Raw genomic sequence first — 25,410 nt, forward strand, 5'->3', positions numbered from 1 at the left:
CTAGTCATACACCTTTTCATTCTGTGTTTCCACTAACTGTTGAGTTTTTAAGTCTTCACCTTCTTCATGATTTTCCATATCTGCATCATCTACTTGACTAGTTTTATTTTCTTCTGCTTCTCCTTGATCAACATTTTCATATTCTACTTGTTCAAGGTCTGTTCCATCTATAAGTTCTGCCTGTACTTCTTCCATCTGTATTTGATTTACATGCCCAACATGTAACTGCTCCATGTGAACTGCAGCATTTTGTTCAGTCTGAATGTGTTCAATTTCCAAGTAACTAATTTGCACCTGTTCTTGCAGTTCCTCCATCTGTGTGCCTTTCACTTGATTGTCCTGTATGAAATCCTGGTGCATCTGTTCCCCAGTTACCTGTGCAGGATCCACTTGTACCTGAATTACTGGTAGGACATGGACTTGCTCCACTTGTTCTATTATAGTCATTGATGTTACTGGTTCAGCTTCCATAGCTTCCACTGGAAGAACTTCTTCTGTCACTATTTGTTCTGAAATATTGTGCATGTCTTTGAGATGCCTTCTCAGCTCACTGCCTTGCATAAACCACAAATCACATAAGGTACAGTGGTTGGGTTTGTCACCAGTATGTATTGCCAAATGATTTTTAAACTGATCCCAGCTGTTAAACACACTGTTACAAACCTGAAACAAAAGATACAGTATGTTAAACAGTGCAAACAGAAATATAACAAAGTATAGTGCCTATTTCAGACCATGGCTTCACATAGTGTAGCTTCTTGCTAATTAGATTAAGAAAGCCAACCATGTATGTTAGAGGTAAAAGATGAGAAGTCAGCTTCGAATGAATAGAAGATCTGGTATGTATTTTTAAGACATGGTGTGCCATTTTGAGTTGTGCATACACAGGGTATGAGTCAGTACAGCATTTAAAAGTTTTCTTATTTTAACCTTATGTGAAATTCATATACAGATTCACACCCCAATAAATGTCTGGTGCTAGAATTTTGAATGTAAAGCTATTTATGTAATAATATGATCAAAGTGCAATACAAACTGTCCTTTTAGTGAAGTTCTAGATGCAGTACTACTAGCCAACATTTCCTGATCAGCTTTCATTTGTTCATGGATAGACTAAACTCTCACATTTTGCCATTTCAAAAGAATATTTGAGTGATTTTAGCAGATAGAAATGTCTTAAAACTCCATCTTTTTAAGTCTCTTCCAGATAAAAGTACTGCTTTCACTGCAGACATACTATTTTCACAAAGCACATGAGCACACTTCCCTTCAGCTGGCACGGAGGTAAGTAGCCTGAAAACAACACACAAAGACTGCAGAAATTAATGAGGTGCCAGGGTAGAAGAGAGAGAGAAGAGTGGGGTAGAGTCAGGTTTGGAGTAAAGAAACAGGGTCAGGTGTCTTTGTCCATGCAAGTACTCTTGGCTGCATAAAGAAGCAAAGAATATGCATTTCACTGTTGACAAATATTTTTGAAACAGAATGTTCCATCTCCTCAATTTTCAGCAACAACACAGAAGGATAATAGAGTTTTTAACAAGGATTAACTCAAAGAACAGGTCTGTGTAATGGAGCCGAATATCTCGATTTTGCTGTTGAAATCTTAAAACCATGTTTCTGATGCTAGTGACATGCTTTTTGTGTATGTGTCCCCCCTAGGTTCATGCTGTAGAAAGAAGTTGCACACACACACTTCTTAAAATATTAACCTTATAGATAAGCACTCAAAATTACTTAGTCATACATAAAGGTAATGACTATCAGTAATGCCCAGGCACATAATATACTGTTCTTGCCATGTGGAGCCTAATTCAGTATTCAAGGTGTACACTGAAGAGCACCAAAAGTGCTCATCAAGCAAGTGCAATTTTGTTTTCTCCTCCTTGTTCAGTGAACCAAGATTTTATTTATTTAACACTATTCAAATTCAGTTCTAAAGAGAAAAAAATTCAAGAAAAATTTATTCAACAATTCCTGTAGTTGCTGCAGGTTGAAATAACACTAACCCACATTTACAGTTATCTGTAACAAAGAAAGCTACGAGGTGAAGCAACTAAACCGAAGGGTCACAAAACCAAAAAAGTATCTTCAAAGAGGCTACTAGGTACAATTTTGTGTTATACAGTAGTTCTCATGTTCAAAACAAACTTATCTTTAAGACAAAAGCATGTTCCCAAGAATTAAGTATAGCATAACTAAATAATGCAACAGCATTGGTGAAATTTCTGATTAAATTAATTTATTCACCTCCTGCAGTATTTGTCGCTTTCTGTGAATAAGATCACTCTTTTTTTTGAACAAATAAAGCTGATATCCAACAGTTTTCTTTACTACACAACCCAATTTAACCTCAAACCACAGCAATTCTGTGAACTAAGGTGAGAGCCTTATTTGAGACTGTCACAGCAGTAGGGCAGCAAAATGGTAAATAAAAATGCTACAACCAACCTCAGCTCTCATATTTTCTAGCTTTTCAGGATCAACTTTTAAAAGCTAAGTAATGTTCTTCTAAACAGCTTTTTACATGTCAGTTGCATAGTGACCAAGTACCCTACCTATCCCTCTACAGCATTTATATTTGCTTAAAAGACATTACAGATTGTTATCATCAGTTGAAATGACTTTCCAACCAGTCAATATTTTGGTACTAAAGAGAAGAAGAATAAATTAGGAAATAAAACAGTACTTTGTATTTGGGACTTTAGTGAAGCATACTCGCAAGCAGGAAAGGCCTAGGTCTGTTCATCAAGAACCTTGAAAAGGAAGCAGAAAGATCAGTAAGATGTATTTGAACATTTACCTACACTCAAGAATCTCTCTAACTGAAACAGAGCAAGGATTTTTAGATGCTAGAATCCTACTCTGAGGAGAGGCTCACAGATCCCACTTTGAGGAATGCTGCATTTAGGTTAAAGCGACAGAGAGCGTGTGTTATGAGATTAGTTAAGAGAGAGAAGGTACCAGGCTCCGAGAGGCCTGTGAGAGGCCTGCTTGCGCCTGGTATGCTCTATCCTAATGAAAGATGACAAAAAGGTTGGCCTAGTAGTCATAAATTAGATAGGATGGACATTTGGGGGGTGAAGGGCTGAGTAAAGGGGTTTTTTAGTAAGACTTCCGCACGTAGTCAGGAAGAGTTGAAAAGTTCATGACGATGAGGAACAGAGAAAACGACCCTCACGAGGCCGAAGAAACAGGAACGACCCCCAGGAATCTACCCAAAAGGATGACTCCACCTCAAACTCTGCCTGAACCCCACCTAATATGAATAACTAGATGATGTAATTTGAATAAATATTCATGTAAAATACTGTAATCTCTCACCAAAACTGTATAAACTACCTGACTTTTTACTGAGAACTTTGGAGCTAGTTTGTCCAGAGTGAGCTGGCTAGCACCCCAACGTTGCTCGAAATAAATACCTTTGCTGCTTAAAGACCCCAAACTGTTTCTGAGCAATTTTATGCTGGTTTTAGCATCAATTCTGGTGAGCCAGGCGGGAGCCTTCTCCTCCTGTGCTGGAATCCAGGGGGCCTGGGGACCCTCGGGAGCCCCCAACTGGATCTTCGGTCGCGAGTCTCCCCTGCCCCTTGGCTTCTCACACAGGTGGACAAAGACTTCTGCTCGACATAAAAAGGTATTTATATTTGTTCTTTGGTTTAATTTAGTTGAATTTACCCTGTGAGACAGGACGCTGTTCTCGCAAGGTTAATCAGAAGGGACGCCTTCTGGAAGAGGTAATAGCCTCTATCTGGTATATCTCAGCTTTGGTTTGCATTGTATTGCATTTGGTTTGCATTGTATTGTATTTGGTTTGCATTGTATTGCATTTGGCCAAATACTGTGCATTTTGACTTGAAGATTTGGGAATCTAATAATCCTTAAATTTCCTTCTGAACTGCCTTAAGATTTGGGATTAAGTTTCCTTTCGATTTTCTTGAGACAAGGAATTTAGGACCCAGAGAAGCTTCCTTTTGCTTTTCTTCTAGTCTTGTTAGGAATCCCTAGAATGTGGTAGCTGGAGATAATGTACTGTGGGTCTCTTTGCTTTGTCTCATTTTTATTCTGTGCTAAAAGTTGTGGTTTGTTTGCTTACGGGAAGTAACCCCGGTAATCCCAGACAAGTAACAGAAACTCTACCACGCCATTTGAAACCTAAAATTAAGATTTGTCCTTTTGTAACTGTGCATTGTACGAGATTGCAATACATACATTTTAGGACCCAAGGAGACGCAAGGAAGAAGGTTAAATCGAACTTTGAATTTGTATTGCATTAGGTGTGGTGATAATCAGAGCTTGGAAGACCAAGAGAGCGAATATTATTGTCAAGCAACTGATAGGTACGTAATTTTTACAAATTCGCTCAAATTAACAGTAGAACATACATTTTGTGGTTTACAGCGACATCTTGTGACCTTAGGTGGTAATGCAACTGTAACACGTAAAACTTAGAACACTTTAAAGAACTTAACAGGTGTGCAAGTGTATGTGTGTGTGAGTGTGTCTGAGACGCAGTGTCACTGCGAAGCGAGTGGGAGTCCCAATCTGTTTTTCTGACTTGCCTGCGAGGGCAGCAGTCAGAGAAGGATGAAGTGATTGATAATTTAATACATGAAGTGGTGGAATAAACTGAAAAATATTTTTAGACACGAGCCAGAATTTTATAAAAAACCTACCCAGCTAGAAGACACTGATTGGAATCTAGTACAATTAGAATTAGAATGAGAAATTCAGTAAAGAGAATTACTTGAAGAATTACAGGGAACATTGCATAGGTTTACAAAGCACTTAAGACAAAAGGGATATGAGCCATTAGTGATTGAAAACTTTAGTAATTGGGAACCTGTGTGGGCTCATGACCCCTATATTGGATGGTATATTACTGATGCTAGAATTGTTTGAATTAACCCCTGTACCTGTTGTCATAAGTATCTACTATATAACAAAGACACCTGGAACATACTATCCCCTTTCAGAAAGAGAGACGAAAACAAAGGATCCTGAATTATAAGCATCCCAGAATAAATATTACCCTCAGCTCCCACAATAATGGGAAACAAACTAAGTACAGAAATAAACACTAAAACACCTCTGGGTTGTATTTTAAAACACTGGAAAGAATTAGGTGGAATTCCTGGAGGAAATCTGAGCAAAACAACATTTTTAAAATACTACCGAAACTGGTGGCCACTGTATAAGTTAGATGATGGTGAAAAATGGCCACCAGAAGAAAGTATTAAGTACAATACCATTTTACAGCTCATGTTGTTTCTCCGTAGAATGGAGAAGTGGGATGAAGTAATGTACGCAGACCTGTTTTTCACCCTGAGAAATAGACCTGAATGGCAGAAAAACTGCGGAATAAATATCCCACCCCAACATCCTTTTGTCTTAACATTGGAAAGGGATCAGAAAAATCATAAACCAAAAAAACGTTGTTGTGATGTTTGCAGTATTGGGCAGCAGTGTCTTAGGAAGGAAGGATAGTGATGAAGAGAGTATTTTAGACTTCCAAGAACTACAGCCAGCACCCTTTAGAGGACCAGGACAAGCTAGACAAGGACACAAGGACCTAGCAGCCCGCAGCAATCAGGAATAGATGATTCGGTGAGTATAGTAGAAAGTGTAGAAGAACCAGAGGAGGGAGTAAACAGCACACAACATAGTCGGGCTGGGAGACAGAAAACCAAAAACAAAACTGGGACCAAAGCAAGAGTCAAAACAGAGGCAAGCCACATGGTGGCACCATTACGCCAAGTAATAACGCCTGCAGGTACTCAAACCAGGGTAAAAGCTCCCTTTTCTGCAGGTGATTTAAATAGTTGGAGAGAAGAAGCCAAAAGATTTAGAGAAGACCCTGAGAAAGTGACTAAAAGATTTGAATTAATTGCGAAAAACCAAGACATTGACTGGGCTGATATCGATCTAATGCTATCAGAACTGACAGAAACTGTAAAAGAGCTTGTAATCAGCACAGTTAGACAAAATGTAGAAGCACAGATTGATACAAATGTTTTAAGAGGGAACATAGATAACATTTTTCCAAAACAAAACCCTAATTGGGATCCAAATGATCCAGTGCAATATAAGTTGCTAGAACAATATAGAAATTTAATCCTGGTGGGATTAAGAAATGCCATACCCAGAGCAGTAACTTGGGCAGCTTTGTATGAAGTGAGACAGGGACGAGATGAAACCCCCACAGCATTTTTAGACAGACTTAGAGATGCTATGAGGAAATACACTACCTTAGACTCGACATCAAAAGAGGGTAAACTGCAACTAGTAGGGTTACTAATGGGACAAAGCAATCTTGATAGTAGAAAGAAATTACAGAAAATAGACCATCCTGCCAATAAAGACTTAGAGGTACTAATGAATGAAGCTTGGAAAGTATATAACAATAGAGAGAAAAGCGAAGATAGAAAACTGTCAAGAGTAATAGCAACGGTTATGACCCAAAACACGAATTCCTCAGGACCGGGCATAAGGGGTCAGGGCAGGGGCCAGACTACAAGGGGAAGAAGAGGCTTCCCCTCCCAGCAGCCAAGAATAAGACAAGATCAGTGTTCCTATTGCCTACAAACGGGCCATTGGAAACAAGACTGTCCTAAGTTGGCAAATAAGAACTCAGAAGGAGCTGTCATCGCTCATCAGAATGGAGAATGAGGGGGACCAGTGGATTTAGCCCTGGCGGATCCATTGGTCAGAATTGAGCTAGGGGAAAATGAAAAAGAATTAGATTTTCTAATTGACACTGGAGCTACATTTTCGGTTTTGAATCAAGAACTCATCATCATGGTTAGGCTTTGCGAACAAAGATTTGAGAAGGGACTCTATCCACGCTTGCTACAGGCACGCTGATGGCTAAAAAGGCCAATGAGAGATAAGTCCGGTTGCAGAGGGTACAGCAGAAAGACTCCCCAGGTGATATAGATGAGACACGATTCTTTCTGCGTTGTCTTTTCTCCTCGAGAGTAGTCCTGCGTGTATTCTCAAAAGCAGCAGCAGCGTTATAGATAGTGTGTCTCCAGGCCTCCCGATTGGAGGCCAGAGTAGACCAATGGTGGTGATCAATATGGCCAAGGCTGAGGGATTGTTTCAGGCAGTCCTTGTATCTCCTCTTAAGGCCTCCTCTCTTGTGGCAGCCAGTGGCAAGTTCCCCATATAGCACGATCTTAGGGAGGCAGTAGCCCTGCATCCTGGAGACATGCCCTGCCCAACGCAGTTGAGTTCTCAGCAGCATGGCCTCAATGCTCGTGACTACTGCCTGTTCAAGGACAGACGTGTTGGTCACATAGTCAGTCCAGTGGATGTTAAGGATTGTACTTAAAAGTAGTAAGTTTGTTCAAGTTATAGGAGCAACAGGTCAACCAGAAAAAGCTTTCTTTCTGAAACCCCTCAAGTACAGAATTGGGAAACAAATGGGAGTTCATCAATTCTCATATTTGCCTAATTCCCCAAAGTCTTTGCTGGGGAGAGATTTATTAGAAAACCTGGGAGCTATGATTAAAATTAACAAGGGTAAATTTGAATTTCGAGTAAGTGAAGAACAGCTAATAGCGATCCTGAGTTTAACCATGAGCTGCGTAGAACCAGAGCAAAGCAATCAAAAGGTCATTCAGATTTTGGATCAGGTATATCCCTTGGTATGGGCTACCAGTATACCTGGCAGATCAAAACAAGCAACCCCCATTAAAATAAAACTACTGCCAGGAGCAAGACCAGTAGCTAGAAAACGATATCCATTGAGACTATAAGACAGAAAAGGAATTGAACCTTTAATTGAAAACTTTTTAACATTGGGACTCCTAATAGAGTGTGAATCAGATTTCAACACCCCAATTCTCCCAGTCAAGAAACCAAATGGAGCCTATAGACTAGTTCAAGATTTAAGGGTTGTAAATGAAATAGCAAAAACAATTTATCCCATAGTGGCCAATCCCTATACACTTTTGACAAAATTAAAAGACAATTTGATTTGATTTACAGTATTAGATTTAAAAGATGCATTTTTCTGTCTCCCCTTGGCCCTAGAGAGCCAAAAGATATTTGCATTCGAATGGGAATCAGTTAGTAGTGGCAGAAAGATGCAATTAACCTGGACTGTTTTACCTCAGGGGTTCAAAAATTCGCCAACTTTGTTTGGTAATCAATTGGCCAAAGAATTAGAACAATGGGAACAGCCGCCGGGAGATGGCGCTCTTCTGCAGTATGTAGATGACTAACTGATAGCAACAGAAACAGAAGAGGAATGTGTACAGTGGACAATCTCTCTATTAAACTTCCTGGGTTTAAATGGTTATCGAGTCTCCCAACAGGAAGCACAGCTGGTGCAAAAGAAAGTGGTATACCTGGGATACAAAGTCTCTGGAGGACAGCAGTCTATAGGAACATCAAGGAAAGAAGCAATCTGCCAGACACCCAGAGCAGAAACGGTGAGAGACCTATGAGCCTTTCTAGGAATGACAGGTTGATGCCATTTATGGATATATCAGTATGGGGTACTTGCAGAGCCTTTGTACGAACTGCTGAAAACAACCAAAATTAACATAATTTGGACCCCTGAAGTGGACAAAGCCTTCAAACGACTAAAGCAAGAACTTATGAGGGTCCCGGTGCTAGATTTGCCCTACGTAACAAAACCCTTTTGGCTGTTCTCACATGAACGTCAAGGAATGGCTTTAGGGGTCCTGGCTCAGCAACTAGGGCCATACAAAAGGGCAGTAGCCTACTTCTCCAAACAGCTGGATGAGGTAAGCAAAGGATGGCCCACCTGCCTGAGGGCAGTAGCTGCAGTGGTTATAAATATAGAAGAGACCAGGAAACTTACAATGGGGCAGAAAATGACTGTGTTAGTGTCCCATACTGTATCAGCAGTACCGAAGCAAAAAGGCAACCATTGGTTATCACCTTCACGGTTCCTGAAATATCAGGCGATCCTGGCCGAATCAGATGATGTGACCATTCAGGTGACTAATGCTGTCAATCCATCTTCATTCCTAGAAGGAAGAATGTCAGCCTAACTGCTTGAACACAACTGCCTGGAAACAATTGAAGCAGTGCACTCCAGCCGCCCAGATCTTAAAGAAGAACCGCTTCAAGATGCAGACGACTGGTTTTCAGATGGCAGCAGTTTCGCGAAACAGGGAGTAAGAATGGCTGGTTATGCAGTTACTTCAACAGAAAAGGTAATTGAGTCAAACCCTTTACCTGCAGAAACTTCAGCCCAGAAAGCAGAACTGATAGCTCTCATCCGAGCTCTTGAACTGGCAAAAGGGAAGCGTCAATTGGGAGGAATGATCATATTATCTTTCTTGAACATCTACCTGTGGTATAAGTTGAGCATTATTGTGAAGAGAACACAAACAATGTGGGGAATGACGTTCGTTTACCAAAACCCTTTGTCTTTAGAACTTGACGAGAGAATTCGTAAGTCCTGAGAAAAGGGGGGAAATGAAACAGAGCAAGGATTTTTAGATGCTAGAATCCTACTCTGAGGAGAGGCTCACAGATCCCACTTTGAGGAATGCTGCATTTAGGTTAAAGCGACAGAGAGCGTGTGTTATGAGATTAGTTAAGAGAGAGAAGGTACCAGGCTCCGAGAGGCCTGTGAGAGGCCTGCTTGCGCCTGGTATGCTCTATCCTAATGAAAGATGACAAAAAGGTTGGCCTAGTAGTCATAAATTAGATAGGATGGACATTTGGGGGGTGAAGGGCTGAGTAAAGGGGTTTTTTAGTAAGACTTCCGCACGTAGTCAGGAAGAGTTGAAAAGTTCATGACGATGAGGAACAGAGAAAATGACCCTCACGAGGCCGAAGAAACAGGAATGACCCCCAGGAATCTACCCAAAAGGATGACTCCACCTCAAACTCTGCCTGAACCCCACCTAATATGAATAACTAGATGATGTAATTTGAATAAATATTCTTATAAAATACTGTAATCTCTCACCAAAACTGTATAAACTACCTGACTTTTTACTGAGAACTTTGGAGCTAGTTTGTCCAGCGTGAGCTGGCTAGCACCCCAACGTTGCTCAAAATAAATACCTTTGCTGCTTAAAGACCCAAAACTGTTTCTGAGCAGTGATTTTATGCTGGTTTTGGCATCATAACTAAGTATTATGAAGCTCCATATCAATAATTTAATATTTTAAATGGAACTACTTAGATATAAGAATTTACCCTCATATTGTGCTTGAAGGCAACCTTTATAATTTATTTTACTAAAAATAGTTCTTGGCGACATAAGTCCACTTTTGTTGCCTTTCCTGCTCAGTACTCTCACATTCCCTCAGCACAGGAAGGAGGTATCTAGCCTCAGACCCTGCTACTCCAATTACCCACCTGACATTCATACAGCTTCTTTCTTCCCTTTTTAGCTCCAGCTCCAGACTGACAGGCCGTCAGGTGACATTTGAGTGTACTATTCCTAGCAAAACGCTCATGGCAGTTTGGACATTCAAATGGTTTTTCACCTGTTAAGACAGACACAAGGATTTGTAAGTGTATAAAACCAGTCAGTTTTTGATCAGCTCTTCCTTTTGTGTAGGTTGATAAATATGCTGTAAAGATGTGGCCAACTGGACTATTCTAGAGAAGAAAGACATTCTATTTAACTTTATGTAAATAAAATGGCAAAAACCTAATGTGGAGTCATAATTCTCATTTATAAAACCAAAACAAAATAAACCAAACAAATCAAAACAAAAACCATACACACAATAATGTAACATAATTCCCAGAGTCATTTAAGGTATATTCAGGTTTTTATGAAAGTTAGGTTATTATTCTGATGAAATACCTTAAAGAAATAGCAGCTATTTCTCTCTTTTCACCTGATAATAAGTTAAAGGTTCAACATTAGTATATACAAAGTGACACATTAAAGAAGGAGGTATTTAAATAATACAAAGTTTTATTTTCAAGAACAATGACAGAGAGCTGAAACTAAGCTCCATAAAAAGAAGTTGACACTGAATGACCAGGAAGTAATAATGCATTGGTATTAAAAAAACCAAACCAATCCCCAAAACTTTAATTCGAAGTAGTATATTATTATTACCATCATCAAATAGTAATAAAGAACAACTGCCGTCTCTGTTTACTAATTTTATCATACACAAACACAATGAAATTCAAGGAAATTAAAGTACAAAAAAATTAGGAACAATGTGTTTCTTCTGAGTCTGAAAATTAATCTGTGAAGGTACTGATACCAACATCACTATTGAAACAAAATACTTCATGAACTCCAAAAGAGACTGACACATTTCAGGGAGTAACATAAGAATCTATTCTAGCTAGATTAAGTTTAAAAGCCTACATTTTCATGAATGCAGTAGTTATTGACTACTGAGATGGAAAGCAAATAGATCTGTATTTTCAGAAATAAAGACATAAGAAACTTTTCAAAAGAAATCCACAAGTAGCCTATGATTCTTGCTTATACACCTAAAGGCCACAGAAAAATGTTAAATGGATAGAACAGTCCCCTTAATGTTTATAAAAGGCTATGTTTTTGGAAACTGCTGTACAGGTAATGCAAAGGATGCTTGAACCACCATCTGTCTCATAGATCAAAAATCACAGACATTGCATGAGCAATCAAATACAGAATCACAGAATCAGTTACGTTGGAAAACAGTTTTGAGATCATAGAGTCCAACCTTTGACCCAACACCACCTTGTCTACTAGACCATGGCGCTAAGTGCCACATCCAGTCTCTTCTTAAACACCTCCAGGGACAGTGACTCCACCACCTCCCTGGGCAGCCCATTCCAATGCCCAATCACTCTCTCTGTGAAGAATTTCTTCCTAATGTCCAATCTAAACCTTGCCTGGAGCAGCTTAAGACTGTGCCCTCTTGTACTACTGCTGGTTGCCTGGGAGAAGAGACTGATACCCACCTGGCTACAACCTCCTTTCAGGTAGTTGTAGACAGTGATAAGGTCTCCCCTGAGCCTCCTCTTCTCCAGGCTGAACAACCACAGCTTCCTCAGCTGCTCCCCATAAGACTTGTGCTCCAGACCCTTCACTAGCCTTGTTGCCCTTCTTTGGACATGCTCCAGCACCTCAATATCCTACCTGAATTGAGGGGCCCAGAACTGGACACAGTACTTGAGGTGGTGCTGATAAAGGGTGATCAAAATATAAAGCAATAATACAAGATTGTAGCCTTAGTTGAGTACTGGCTAATGTTTAGATAGAATTAGGATAGGGCCTTGCTTTCTTATGCTAACTCACAGACAAGATATAGTTAATTTTATAATGAAGACTTTAGCAGGAACAGAAAACCTTAGAGTTTCGATAAGGGACTTTGAAGCTCGTGAGAAAGGGACCTTGAAAGTTGATAAAGAAAAGCTCCTGGAGATGATACCAGTTTTAATTGGACAGTGCCAACTCAGTAGTTCTTAGCAAAGGTAAAAAGTTCAAGCTGAGGAAGACTTCTTACGTTATCCAAAAGACCCCCAAAGACCCCTGAAAGAAAACCCCAAGGGGGAGTTCCAAGGCGGAGTTATAGGAGTGGAGTAAGTTAACGATTTCCCCTCCCACTTTTCTGAAATTTGCTGACACAGCTAATGCATATGTAACACAACTAATGTTTATGTAATACAACCAATGCATATGTAACATTATACTGCATAAAAAGAGCTGAACAAAGGCAATGGGTGTGTGTGATTGGAGGAATTATCCCCCATGCACCTGGCACTGTGAATAAACATACCTGCTTCAATACTCTTTGCGAGTTTTGGGGTTTGTTTCCACAAGTCAATGCCTCACCAGTGCCGAGTTTCCTGCCCCTGCTGGCCATGCTATTCCTGATACAGGCCAGGCTGTCATTGGCCTCCTTGGCCACCTAGGCACACTGCTTGCTCATGTTCAGCTTCCTGTCAATCAGAACCCCCAGGACCCTTTCTGCCTGGCCACTCTCCAGCCACTCTGTCTCCAACCTGTAGTGCTGCATGAGGTTGTTGTGGCCAAAGTGCAGGACCTGGCACTTGGCCTAAATATATTGGTGAGCCAAGAGAATACCTCAGGAGATGAGCCCCAGGAGCAAGAAATCAGGCAAGGAAGGCAAGAGACCAGCGTAGCTGAGTAGGGACCTGCTGGTGAAACTAAAGAGCAAGAAGGAAATGCACAGGCAGTGGAAGCAAGGACAGGTATCCTGGGAAGAGTATAGAGATGAAGTTTGGCTGTGTAGGGATGGGGTCAAGGCAGACCAAGGCGAAGCTGGAGCTAAACTTGGCAAGGGATGCAAAGAATAACAGGAAGGGTTTCTACAGGTATGTCAGTCAGAAAATGGAAGGTGAAAAAAGGTGTTACCCCACCCCCCCGAATAAACAAAATGGTAGCAATGAGAAGGTGGAAAGGCTTCAAACTGACAGAGAGTAGGTTTAGATTAGATATTAGGAAAAAATTCTTCCCTGTGAGGGTGGTGAAGCCCTGGCACAGGTTGCCCAGAGAGGCTGTGGATGTCCCATCCCTGGAAGTGTTCAAGGCCAGGTTGGACAGGGCTTGGAGCAACCTGGTCTAGTGGAAGGTGTCCCTGCCTGTGGTAGGGGGTGGAACAAGATGAGCTTTAAGGTCCCTTTCAACCCAAACCATTCTATGATTCTATGAATACTATAGGACAAAACTCACACCACAAACCTTTACCCGCCCCGTGATCTGGTCACATTTAAGGAGTTACTTTAAGCAAGACACTGCCCAGTTAAGGACTGATTTATTCTATTCTTACTCAAATTCTTCAACAATCTTCAACATATTCTGCTCAAATTATCTGAAACTGACAAATCAAAACCAACAGCGGCAATATCCAAAGGCCAAAAAAACCATTGTGTGACTTCTTGCACAGTGCAAATCAATGCTGTGACCTCAGCTGTGCTGTCACAGCAGCAATGGAAAACACAGAGAATGTATCAGCCTGCCTGTAGCTTGAGATGCGCACTGGCAAGCTGGGGAATAAACTCCTCTGCTAAAGGTGACAACTTGCTTCTCTTTCCTGGGTGTCATTCAACTATGAGTTTATAAAATCTCAGATGAGACTAATGAGGGAGGTTCTTGGTCTGATCTAACAATTAATTTTTTTTTTCATTTATGAGAACAGGTGAGATTTCACTTGCCAATCATAAGTAATTTTAGGACAGAAATTCTGATCTAAGATAGTCCAATATTGTGCTGGTCCTTTATAATCCTGCAGCCACAGGAAGGGGACTGCCCAAAATAAATATTTTTTTTTAACCCAAAGACATTCTTAACAACACAGTGACTTTTATTTGCCCAATATATAAGAAATAAAGTGTCCCTGGTGGTGAAGTGGTTAAGGCGCGGCGCTGTCAACGCCGAGACCCGGGTTCGATTCCTGGTTAGGACACTCCCTGGGCAGATGGAGCTCGTTAGCCCTGTAAGGCAATCCATCTACGTTCTGAGGACCTCGCTGCCACAGTCCAAGCTCGCTTGGCCCTGGCAGATGAACCTTAGGATTAAAGGGTGGGCTCAGTTCCGCGCACACTGTGTCTCACCTAAAAAATCCAATGCGCAGGCTGGAAGGTGTAAAGACCTTCCCCGGTTCTTCGTTTGCGAAGACTGACCATTATTTATTATATAAGAAATACTAGGGAATTCAACCATAACCATAAAGTTGCCAAATCAATATTTAGATTTGGTTTAGAGAGAAATAGTAAAGTTTGTTGTTTGTTTCTTTCTTTCTTTTCTTTCTTTTTTTCTCCCCCACAAACACAAAGGCAGGCATTTATCAAATGAACTTCTTGGGATCACTTATTCAAGGTATGCAAATAGAGTCCATTTATTCACTCCTATGGAAGTTGTTATTTGCAGTTCAAAGTATGCTTCCTGTGAAACATATTTTAGATTCATGAAGAATGGCAAAGACCTTGATTAATTTTTCCCAAAAAGTTTGCATAATCTGCATACAAATTACTTCAATTACAGAGTTTTCAGACATGGGTTGATTATTTTTGCTGCTTGGAGCACATCACTGGAACTGGAAGTAATTAGATTCCATGTGTGATACTTGCATCAATAAATATTTAGAAAGTACTCTGCATCTCCTGTAATATGCTAAGTTGCTTCATCCACAAAATCCTTTGTCACAACAGCAACCAACATACTGTTATATTTAGCTTATTCTGTTAATCCTCCACAAACTTTTCTCGGAAAAGACTTTTGTTAGGTAGCTTGTATTTGGCTTGGTCATAATGGAGAAACACTCCCTGTTTCATAGAGGATAAGGATTTGCCAGAGTTTTCATAAATGCTACTTTTAAGGGGCTATTTGGAATGGATTGGATACTTTGTCATATATCAATACTCAGCAGTCCCATATACAGATGCAAAGAAGTTCAAATTAAAAGGCTTTCACAAGAACAAGTTGCAAAAGAAATAAGACTGCTACCCTCTATTAAATTCTTATTGATGACTCGTGACTGACATATTACACAAAAACATCTGAAAGATCAGGACAACATATATTTTACATTCAGAGAGCTATCTATATAATGCTCAGTACCGATTCAGATAGTACAGATTTTTCAGTGAGATGAAGAAATAGCATCTTAACCTCCCATATTATATAGAAGAAGCACAAGTAATTTTGTACTCAAAAGATGCCGTCCAGATTTCAAAGAGGCAGATTTTACAGTAACAAAAGTCTACTATAGTCACTAGAAATTTTTTGCTGTGTTAATTAACAAAGAAAATGAAATAATAAATGAGATGTCAAGAGCAAGGGGGTATTTTATGCCTAATGCATTAACAGGCATTTGCTCATAAGTTCTGTTAAAGAAACCCTTTAAAATGTATATTCCGCTGAGAAGCTCACGGTTCAGATCATATTTCAACAGAAACATTTACTAGTAGAATTGTGAACATGAGTGGTTCCTCAGTTTGGTACTTTTGAAGAAAAAAACATGCTTTCAGAAATTATTTTGAAAGAAATATTTTAAGATTTAATAGACTTAAGAGAGAAGCTTCATTAGTGCTTTCTGGTTTTAGGCATCCATTTATAACCACCTCAATCCCTCAAAGTTTTCATCAATGTAAACCAAAAAAAAAAAAAAAAAAAATTAAAAAAAACCCCCAGCAGTTTAGTTGCAACTAGAAGCCAAGTATTTCTAGCACTCAGAACTCATGCATTTTCTTCGGAATATTCTCCATTTCCCCAAAACATGCAAACCCCCAAAATACTAGAGTCAAAGCCACAAGTACAGTACTATAGGAGTGCTCTTACCTGTGTGCTTTCGGAGGTGCTCTTTAAAATGACCAAAGTGATCAAACTGCTTATCACAGTACTGGCATATATGTATTTTTTTGCCAGGTCTTTGCTTCTTGCTAGCACCACCTTCATCAAGGTGGTAACAGGTGAGGTGTTGTTTCAAAGCACTCTCTCGTAGGTACTTTTTATTGCATATGTCACACTTGTAACTCTCAGCAGAGTGTGTTTTCATGTGTTCCTTAAAATGGTAAAACAATTTAAATGAACGGTTACATTTTTCACAGTGGAATAAATTCTTCACGTGGGACAGCTGAAGTTCCACAATTTCAATATCTTCTACCTGTTTGCATGAGGGATCAGTTGCACTGCCACCTTCTTCTTGGATCTGGCATTTTGTCTCTCCTTGACGATACTTACTGGTGATATCAGCCAAAAGAGCCAAAGCAGATTCATCTGATGTACCCATTGTATGTATGTACTTTATAGATTGCTCTGCAGAAGCTACTTCAAGTGTTTCAATGCTGTTATCTTCTACTTCAATCATCCTTTCAGCAATCTCAACATCAATTTCAACAGGCTCTGATTCTGCAGATGGCAGTGTTTCTGTGATAACATTAGAGGTTTCAGCTATCTTCCTCTTTTTTGCTTTATTTTTACCTTGCCTTTGATTTGATTCTAATGGTGATGAATTTTCTTTATTCCTGAAAAACATTTGCATAAACATAGTTAAGATCTATAAGCACTTACATAAAAATTCCTGCCTGATGCTGAGCTTCTACATTAAATACTAGCTAGCTGTTTCTCAAAGAAGCTGAATTATGAATGACCACATAACCTGCACCCATTTCAGAAGCTAATTTGTCCTTAATCTATACACCTTAGAGCTGCAGAATAGCACAGTTAAAGTTGAGGAGCCTTTAACATAGGGTTATTCAAGTGTTTTAAATAGCTCCACTTGAATGATACAACGCACCTATTCAAGAAAAAAGGCCAGTTAGCCTAATGACATAGGTCTATCTAAGAAACTTGTGAAATTCTGTACTAGGAAAGAAAACTTCTCCAAAGGAAGGAGTTCTTTGGCCTGTCTACTCAGAAATAAGACTCAAGTTCTTCCTACACTATTCACTTCTTAACTCTGGAGTGCATGCAATTGCCTGCAGCACTTATAGTTTCTTAGAAAACACTACAGCTGTGACTTCAAACGATTATTATAACATCTTGTACTTCAAGAAAACACACAGCTAACAATTGTAATAAAAAAGAAAAGCCACTGGGATGTGGAAGGAGTATTTTAGTTTAATCTATCTAGGCTTAAACACAGTCCTTAGCTCTGTTCCTCTTTTCCTTGCACCATAAACACACAACCCTCTTCCTCCAAGATGTCAGAGATAGCATCCCATCTCAAACACAGACAGAGCTAAGTGGGCCAATGATTTCAAGTCTCACACTCATGATAATCCACAGCATGGATTACATGCTGGAGGTTTTACTATTGATTATCAGTTTTGAAAATGAGTGGCTACCTTCCCCTCAAATCAGACTTACAAGAGTAATTTGTGCTTTTACCTTCCTTTGCAGCCTGATAATTTTTTTTATGTAGCCTACTCCCTATCACTTTCAGGTTTTCTAGTAATAGGAGTGATAAGGTTTTTCTCCAGTATCTGTATGTCACATGGCAAAGATGTGTAGCTAATGACCTAATGCAGGATACAGCTTATTAAACTGCACCTAACTATATTCAGACACAGGAAGACAGAGCAGCTAAAGTTATAGTTTCATCTAGGATGGATTTCTGATGCTTAGAAGGTGACAATTACTTTGCACATTACTGCAAGGAGCTCCAGGATCACATACCAAAATAATTATCTGCTCAGCAAAGAGGAGACTGCTGTCCTTGAGTACATTGTGTGGCTCAGGTGTGAAACCAAATGGGGATACACACATACAACACACTGTAATTCAAGGAATAACATTTGTTTGTTTTCTTTCAAGTCTAGATTATGTGCTGTGCAACTCTTTGATGCATTACACAAATGGTTAGTTCTATAATAACATCTACTTTAGCTGAAGTTTCTGAAGCTTACCCCTTTTGGTCAAACCTCAGATAGAGGCACTGTATTGCAATTTGTCCCCTTCCTACCATGAAGGAGAAAACTGAGACTGACAGGTAGTACTCAAGTTTGTTTTTCTAACCAAAAACACCTGACCAAAAATCTACAAACAATGGAAATAACTCTAAGAATAAACTAGCTTCAACATGTGTGTGTTAAGCCAGACATTTATTTCCTTGTAACATAAGAATTTCATCATCTACTAGTGATGCATAATGAACAAACTGTATAACATTATACAGTAGTGGGAATTAATTGCAGACTAGACAGTTTAGCTTGATGGACTGATATGAATCCTGGTTCAACAGCTCTACCAGTGTACACAGACTCAAAGTGATACCAATTAGAACATAGGTTTTCAATTTCAAGGGTCTGAAATTTCTCAAGCAGACAGCAAAGGTCTGCTTTTCCCTGAATGAAAAAAAAAGTTCTTTTGGTGATACTGATGCCTATGGATTTTTTTTTGATTTTTAGCTTTTTGTAGATTTTAGAAGTAGCTGTAGACTGTCACACTTTAGCACAGTAGTTTACACATACCCCAACCCTATTACCCCATTTCATATTGAACTTTCTAAATTCCTTTAGTTTGTTTAGACTTCCCTCAAGGTAGGCCTTGATTCTGTTTAAGAACATTTGCACCCTGGCTTGAACCACAAGATACACCAATAGACAAAGCAACCTTCAAAACTCGGAACCTTGGAGGAGCTCCAAGGACTGGACATGCTGAGACAAAGAGGAAGATGAGGAAGGGGGGTCTCAGGACCCCTGACTCAATTTCCGAGGGGGCAGAACTGGCAGTCGGATAGATCAGGGATTGGATGGACTGTACCATAAATTGTGTAACCCCTGGACATGTGGTACACGTGTCTCTGTACTCCCTGTGGTTGAAGGCCGTCTATTAAAACTGCTCTCTACCTTATCTCTACTAAGGATTGCCTGGTGAGTCTATTTTTGGCTCCCATTATCTTAAGGCAACAATACCATGTTTAATCTTAATAATGTCAAAAAAGGGTGTTGGTGGGGTTGTAGAACTAGAAATGCACAATCCTATCTTTCCTCTTAAAAAAATCCCAACATACTTATTCAGCTCTGCTACCCATCAACAGAATAACTTGATTCAAAAAAACACAAAAAAACACTGATGTTGAAAACCAAGTTTCCAGGGTACCATGTCATGGAGGTTTTGTTTGTTTGGCTCCCAGAGGAACTCTGTGTCAGTGCCACTCTCCTTAGCTTAGTGTGCCTAAGGGGAGATAAAGAAGAAACAACAGTCTTTCCTTAACCTGAACACAAAGACCTTTCAGCAGATTTAGAAGAGAAAGCAAGGATAACCATAATGCTGGGAGGCATTTATTGCCCCTCCCTCTGCTTCATGACAGAAGAACAGTGTAGCATACGGAAGGAATGAGAACATGACAGCACTTTGTGAAAGGGAAGGGGAAGAAAAACAGCATGATGGGAATGGCACCAGCTTTTCTCAGGTTGGAGTTCGGTAATGGATTGCAGTTCCTTGTACTGTTTCTTGTACAGTACTGGATAAAAGGTGCTACAGCAACATTTGATTAAGTACTGATCCCATATGAAACCAATTATAACAATTACATTTGTTCAAGAAGTTTGAGAGATTAATTTTGCAACAAGTTTTAAAATCACTTCCTATTCTCTGGAAAGCAGAAATCTGCATGAAATCAAAACACCAGCGCAAACTTGTTAATGTGGTCTAATAACCTGAGAGACATCGTCACTGTACAGCCAGCTGTCAATCAGGTGTGGGTAGTCAGATAGTATAGAGGCCTGGTATTAGTTATCATGAAGTCACAGCCCTACAATGTCTGCAACATTTACATCCATGTCACTTGTCATCAAGTTCTAGCCCAAAGAATGTGACATTCATTTTTTTTAGCCTATATAATTCTGACCCATATCTTATAGTACAAGAGTATACAATACCACACAAGTTTCGGAGGTTCTAGGATAAAGAAGAGCACTGCAAAATACTGGCAGTCAGCTCTCGTAAAAGGATTCTTAAGACTCTCCATTTCAGGGTTGGGAAGAAAAAGAGGCTTATGTGTTTACCTGATTTCAAGTGCTTTGATCGCTTCTAACATCTGTAAATACTCAGCTGCTTTCCAAACATCATTTGCTTCTTCCTCACCTTGGACCATTAGTTTTGCTGTATAGGTGAACTCAATTAGGTGACGAAATGCCATGTTACTTACACCTGTTTACAAGCAAGAAAAACAGCCTCTCTTAGCAATTCCTCAGTCTTGCACACTTGCCTGCTCACAGTACTCCAGGAACCAGTTTCATGAAGATGTCACCCTTGAAAGGCTCACATTTGAATAAAAAGTCTACCATAGAAACACATGAATCTGGAAGAACTAGAGTCATTCCATGACAAAGATAAAAAGAAGAATAAGATGGACAAAAAGCTACTTGCATAAAATAATAAAAAGTTCATATTTAAACATAAAAATATGATCTCTTTCAAGAGAGCTCTGAGCAGCAAGCTACCAGAAGCTGAAATGCTCCAGGAAATTGCTCCTTGCCTACCAGGCAGGTATAGCTCCACATCTATCCTGTTCTTGCACCGCAGCCAAGGTATCTTTTCAATTTTTCTTCAGAGGAAGTCTTTTCCAGTGGCAATAACTACCTGTACTGGTTTTGGTTGGGACAGAGTTAAATTTCTTCATAGTAGCTAGCATGGGGCTATGTTTTGGATTTGTGCTGAATCATAGAATGATAGAATGGTTTGGGTTGGAAAGGATCTTAAAGATCATCTAGTTCAAACCCCCTGCCATGGGCAGGGACACCTTTCACTAGACCAGGTTGCTCCAAGCCCCATCCAACCTGGCTTTGGACACTTCCAGGAATGAAGAGTCTACAACTTCTCAGGGGAACCTGTGTGCAAGGAACTAGACTTTTTTAATCACCTTAAAACATTGCTATTGGAGTGAGCTGTGCAATTCCCCTTCCAGGGGAAGATAAGGCTGAGGGGAGAAGGCCCTAGGAGCAAAGTCTTGGGTGTGTGATGCCTATCTAAAGGAGGCCAGTGGCACTCTCTGGGTATGTGATATTTATCTCCTATGGGCCAGGCCATGTCAAAGGGGCCATGTGCACACACACCCATCACTACCCTGAGTAGGCCTCTTAGTAGGGGTGCCTTTGAAGCACCCCCATCCCCAAGCCTAAATGACTTTGCAAAAACCAGTGCTTTCAGCCTCTGCAAAAGTGGCTCCCCACACACATGGGGTGGGACCAGGAGGGTTTCTGAGGGTATATAAACCCACTGAATTCTGTGTTTTATGGGTTTCTTTCCCTCATCACTCCCCATCAGACCAAGACACCAGTGACAACAGCAACCAAGTTCACCAGAGACCTTTGAGTGGTGACTGTAACATTTATTCTTCTCTTTCTTTCTTTTAACTCTTGTTCTTTCCTCTCTTTCTTTCTCTCTTTTCCCTTGCACATTTTCTTGGGTGGCTATATTACAACCAAAATGGCTACATACCTGTTTTCCTTTGCAACCAAATTATTCTAAAATAAGTCATATATATATATATGCAAACACTGATGACCTAGGGATATAATAATAAAACAAAAGTTACTCCTGCTTGGCAGGGCAGGTTGTAACACTGTGCCAGTGCCTCACCACCCTCACAGTAAAGAATGTCTTCCTAATATCTAATCTAAACCTACTGTCTGCCAGTTTGAAGCCAATGCCCCTTGTCCTGTCATTCCAGGCCCTTGTAAATAGTCTCTCTCCATCTTTCTTGTAGGCTCCCTTCAGGAAGGTTGCAATTAGGTCACCCCAAAGCCTTCTCTTTTCCACGCTGAACAAACCCAGTTCTCTCAGCCTTTCCTTGTAGGAGAGGTGCTCCATCCCTCTAATGAACTTGGTAGCCTCCTCTGGACTTGCTCCAACAGGTTGATGTCTTTCCTGTAATGAAGCAGTGTTGATAACACACTGATGTTTCAGTTACTGCTTAGCGGAGCTAAGGCCTTTTCTGATTCTCACACTGCCCTGCCAGTGAGGGGGCTTGGGGGTACGTGGGAAGTTGGGAGGAGACACAGCCGGGACAGGCTGACCCAAGGGATATTCCAGACCATACGACATCATGTTCAGCATATAAAGCGGGGGGTGGGGGGGCAGGTGGAGGGGCCACTGCTAGGGGACTTGGCTAGGCATCGGTCAGTTGGTGGCAAGCAACTGTTTTCCTTTGCATCACTTGTCTTCCTTAGGTTTTTTTCTCTCTCTTTTCTCTTTTACTTATAATGTTTACAAAGTTATTATTTCTTTGTAATTATGAAACTGGTTTAATCTCAACCCACGAGTTACTTTCTCACTTTTACCCTTCTGATTCTCCCCCCCCATTCCACTGGTGGAAAATGAGCAAGCCTGGCTCTGTGGTGCTTAGTTGCCAGCCAGAGTTAAACCACAACACGACCTCAGAACAACTCAAGAGCTGATATTCAAAGAGCTAATCAATATGATCAAGCATGCATTGAAGCCCATACCAGGAATACTACATTATTTTTGAGCTTGGGCACACAACTCTGAAGGTTTTTATTTGCATGAATCAGACTACCTTCAATTTCCACCAAGGGCTCCTGAGTGAAATCTTGGAAGAATTTGTAGAAGAACTGGCTACAGGCAGCAAGAACAGCCTTATGAGCTTTGAAATGGTGACCTACAAAGACAGACAAAAAATTTGGTTTAGGACAACACCTTCTTTACTCATAGTGCAGAATAAGTACAGATGCAGAGAAGAGAACAGCTGCAGGATCACCCAGTCTACAAATCTATTCCAGCAGTACATAGTCACTTAGTATGTCTCCTTGTAACATGGGATACCACTGCAGCTAGCCTGTCCCATCTTATGCAGATCCTTGCTGACATCACTGACCTTGTTGAAGCTCTGCAATTCAATCAGCTGAAGGACTCACTCTAGTCTTTCTCTTTTCAGATATGTCAATTGTGGGAAGATCCTGTTGAAACTTTTTCCCATATGTCTTTGGCTCAGCTCTCAGGTTTTATCCGAGCTCTCCTTAGTTTTTGCTGTTCTTACATATGGATGTATTTAATCATCACTTCTGCCAGCATAAAGATCCCTGCAGAAAAAAGTAGTTCTGCTGTGTTCTTCCTGTTTTCTAGACTGTGTATTCCTCATCACTGTGTTGCCTTCTCCCTGGTGTGGGCATGAACACTCAGAAGGCTCCATGAGACAGAGGTAAAAGAAGCAACATGGATTAGAACTACACAGCTGCACAAGAAAACAGTTTTGAGCTCAACATGTGGATTTTGTAATACTAGAGCAGGAACAAACATTCAGGATAAGTTTTGTGCAAGCATTGTGAGTGAAACTACAATGATTCTAAAGAGTAATGTTTTCTTCATTTGCTTACCTTTTTCTAATCCAGGCTCTGTAGGACTCTTTTCTTTCAAGTAAGTTCTAGCTATCCTTTTAAGGATCAGATGGTACTCCTTTAGCTAGGTCTGTCCTAGTGGACACTGCCTATCTTCCTTGAAGTGCTCATCCATTCTAAGACATGTTTGGGATAAGAAGCAATCTTAGGTGTTCTATCAGACACCACCTTTTCTAATGAAATAATGAGTATTTATATCTCCATCTTCCTTTTACACTAATACTTATGTCTGTAGAATTCATAGAAAAAGTGAATTGTTCTACCCTATTTAAACTACATATTAAAATAGTAGGCAGATACCAGAGAAGCAAGAAGGCAGTCTTTTTTTTTTTTAAATAATCAACCAATATTTGTACAAGTTCTCTGCATGCAAACAATCAGCTCAAGTTAGGGAAAGATATTTTTACAATGTTTTGGAAATCCTTAGACAACACATTATAGCCATTTCAAAGTGGGCTTCTATCTGAAAATATTTAGCCCCTTGTTTGGAAGGGGCTCCCTATTCTCCGCCTCTACTCTGCTCTCATGAAACCCCACCAGCACTGCATCCAGGTCTGGAGTCCTCAGCACAGGAAAGATGTGGATCTGTTATAGCAGGTCCAGAGGAGGCCACAGAGATGATCAGAGGGCTGCAGCACCTCTCCTATGAAGACAGGCTAAGAGAGAGAGCTGGGACTATTCAGCCTGGAGAGGACACTGGGGACAACTTAGAGCACCTTCCAGTGGCTAAAGGGGGCCTATAAAAAAGAGAGTGACTTTTTACATGGGCAGATAGTGATAGGACCAGGAGGAGTGGTTTTAAACTAAAAGAGGAGAGATTTAGATTAGAAAGAAATTCTTCCCTGTGAGGGTGGTGAGGCCCTGGCACAGGTTGCCCAGAGAAGCGGTGGCTGCCCCATCCCTGGAAGTGTTCAAAGTCAGGTTGGACAGGGCTTGGAGCAACCTGGTCTAGTGGAATGTGTCCCTGCCCACGTCAGAGGGTGGAACGAGATGAGCTTTCAGGTCCCTTCCAATCCAAACCATTCTGGGATTATATGAAAAGCAGAAGAAAATTTATTAATCACTGCTGGAGACTGTTCAGCCCAAGATTAATAAATGAAACTCTGCAAACAATTCACACATCAATACAGAGCCAAGAATTTGTTAGCAGGCAAGTTTGACAGCTGACCTGTGACAAACCCAACAGCTTCCCAGCACAGTTTTCAGAATTCTCTGGATACCAACTGGTTCTTGGGAGTATACATACCATCGACAATCAGAGTGATATCTGTAAACTGGTCCTGTTCACGTTGTTCATTTAGTCTATCCAAAATAACTTTATAGTGTTCAGGGAATTCCTGGATACATTCCATCATTTCTTCGGTTTCCATGGCAAAAGGATTAATCTGTAAAAGATGTGGTAGGACAGTAAGAATACTGTGCCATTTAGAAAGTATTATGCACAGTCAGGTTAGTATATAAACATGAACTAACTAGCACTTTTCAGGGACTAAAAAACCAATAGGAACACCAAACTGTCTTGGTAACAGGTTTACCTGATTTTAGCTGACAGGTAGGAAATGGTTAATGAAGCATGGCCTTACTTATACACATGAAAAAACAGTCAAAGTGGGTAAGTGCATTTCTTCATTCTAC

The 25,410-nt window shown here is 40.3% G+C and overlaps 1 protein-coding gene across 1 annotated transcript; it reads right to left on the reverse strand.

The window, feature by feature from the left end:
* LOC114069075 (zinc finger protein 131-like) lies at positions 1-25,160 on the reverse strand. The gene is made up of 6 exons (XM_027905617.1): positions 25,022-25,160; positions 22,938-23,039; positions 20,425-20,569; positions 16,253-16,938; positions 10,348-10,478; positions 1-663 (listed from the first exon to the last, which is right to left on the reverse strand). Exons 1-6 carry the CDS (start codon positions 25,143-25,145, stop codon positions 1-3), a joined length of 1,851 nt encoding a protein of 616 aa, XP_027761418.1. The 5' UTR covers positions 25,146-25,160.
* Positions 25,161-25,410: the final 250 nt, after the last annotated feature.

Source organism: Empidonax traillii, unplaced genomic scaffold (assembly GCF_003031625.1).
Source record: "Empidonax traillii isolate 1590-97213 ecotype Southwest subspecies unplaced genomic scaffold, ASM303162v1 scaffold1179:size162997, whole genome shotgun sequence".
Lineage (NCBI taxonomy): Eukaryota > Metazoa > Chordata > Aves > Passeriformes > Tyrannidae > Empidonax > Empidonax traillii.

What these genes read in the sequence shown, in the direction of transcription:
- LOC114069075 (XM_027905617.1), bottom strand. Translation starts at nt 25,145, where the DNA reads ATGGAAACCGAAGAAATGATGGAATGTATCCAGGAATTCCCTGAACAC. An exon ending in TATCACTCTGATTGTCGATG is followed by an intron (nt 23,040 to 25,021) that starts GTATGTATACTC and finishes CTGTCTTTGTAG; the next exon opens with GTCACCATTTCAAAGCTCAT. An exon ending in ATCAAAGCACTTGAAATCAG is followed by an intron (nt 16,939 to 20,424) that starts GTAAACACATAA and finishes AATGTTTTTCAG; the next exon opens with GAATAAAGAAAATTCATCAC.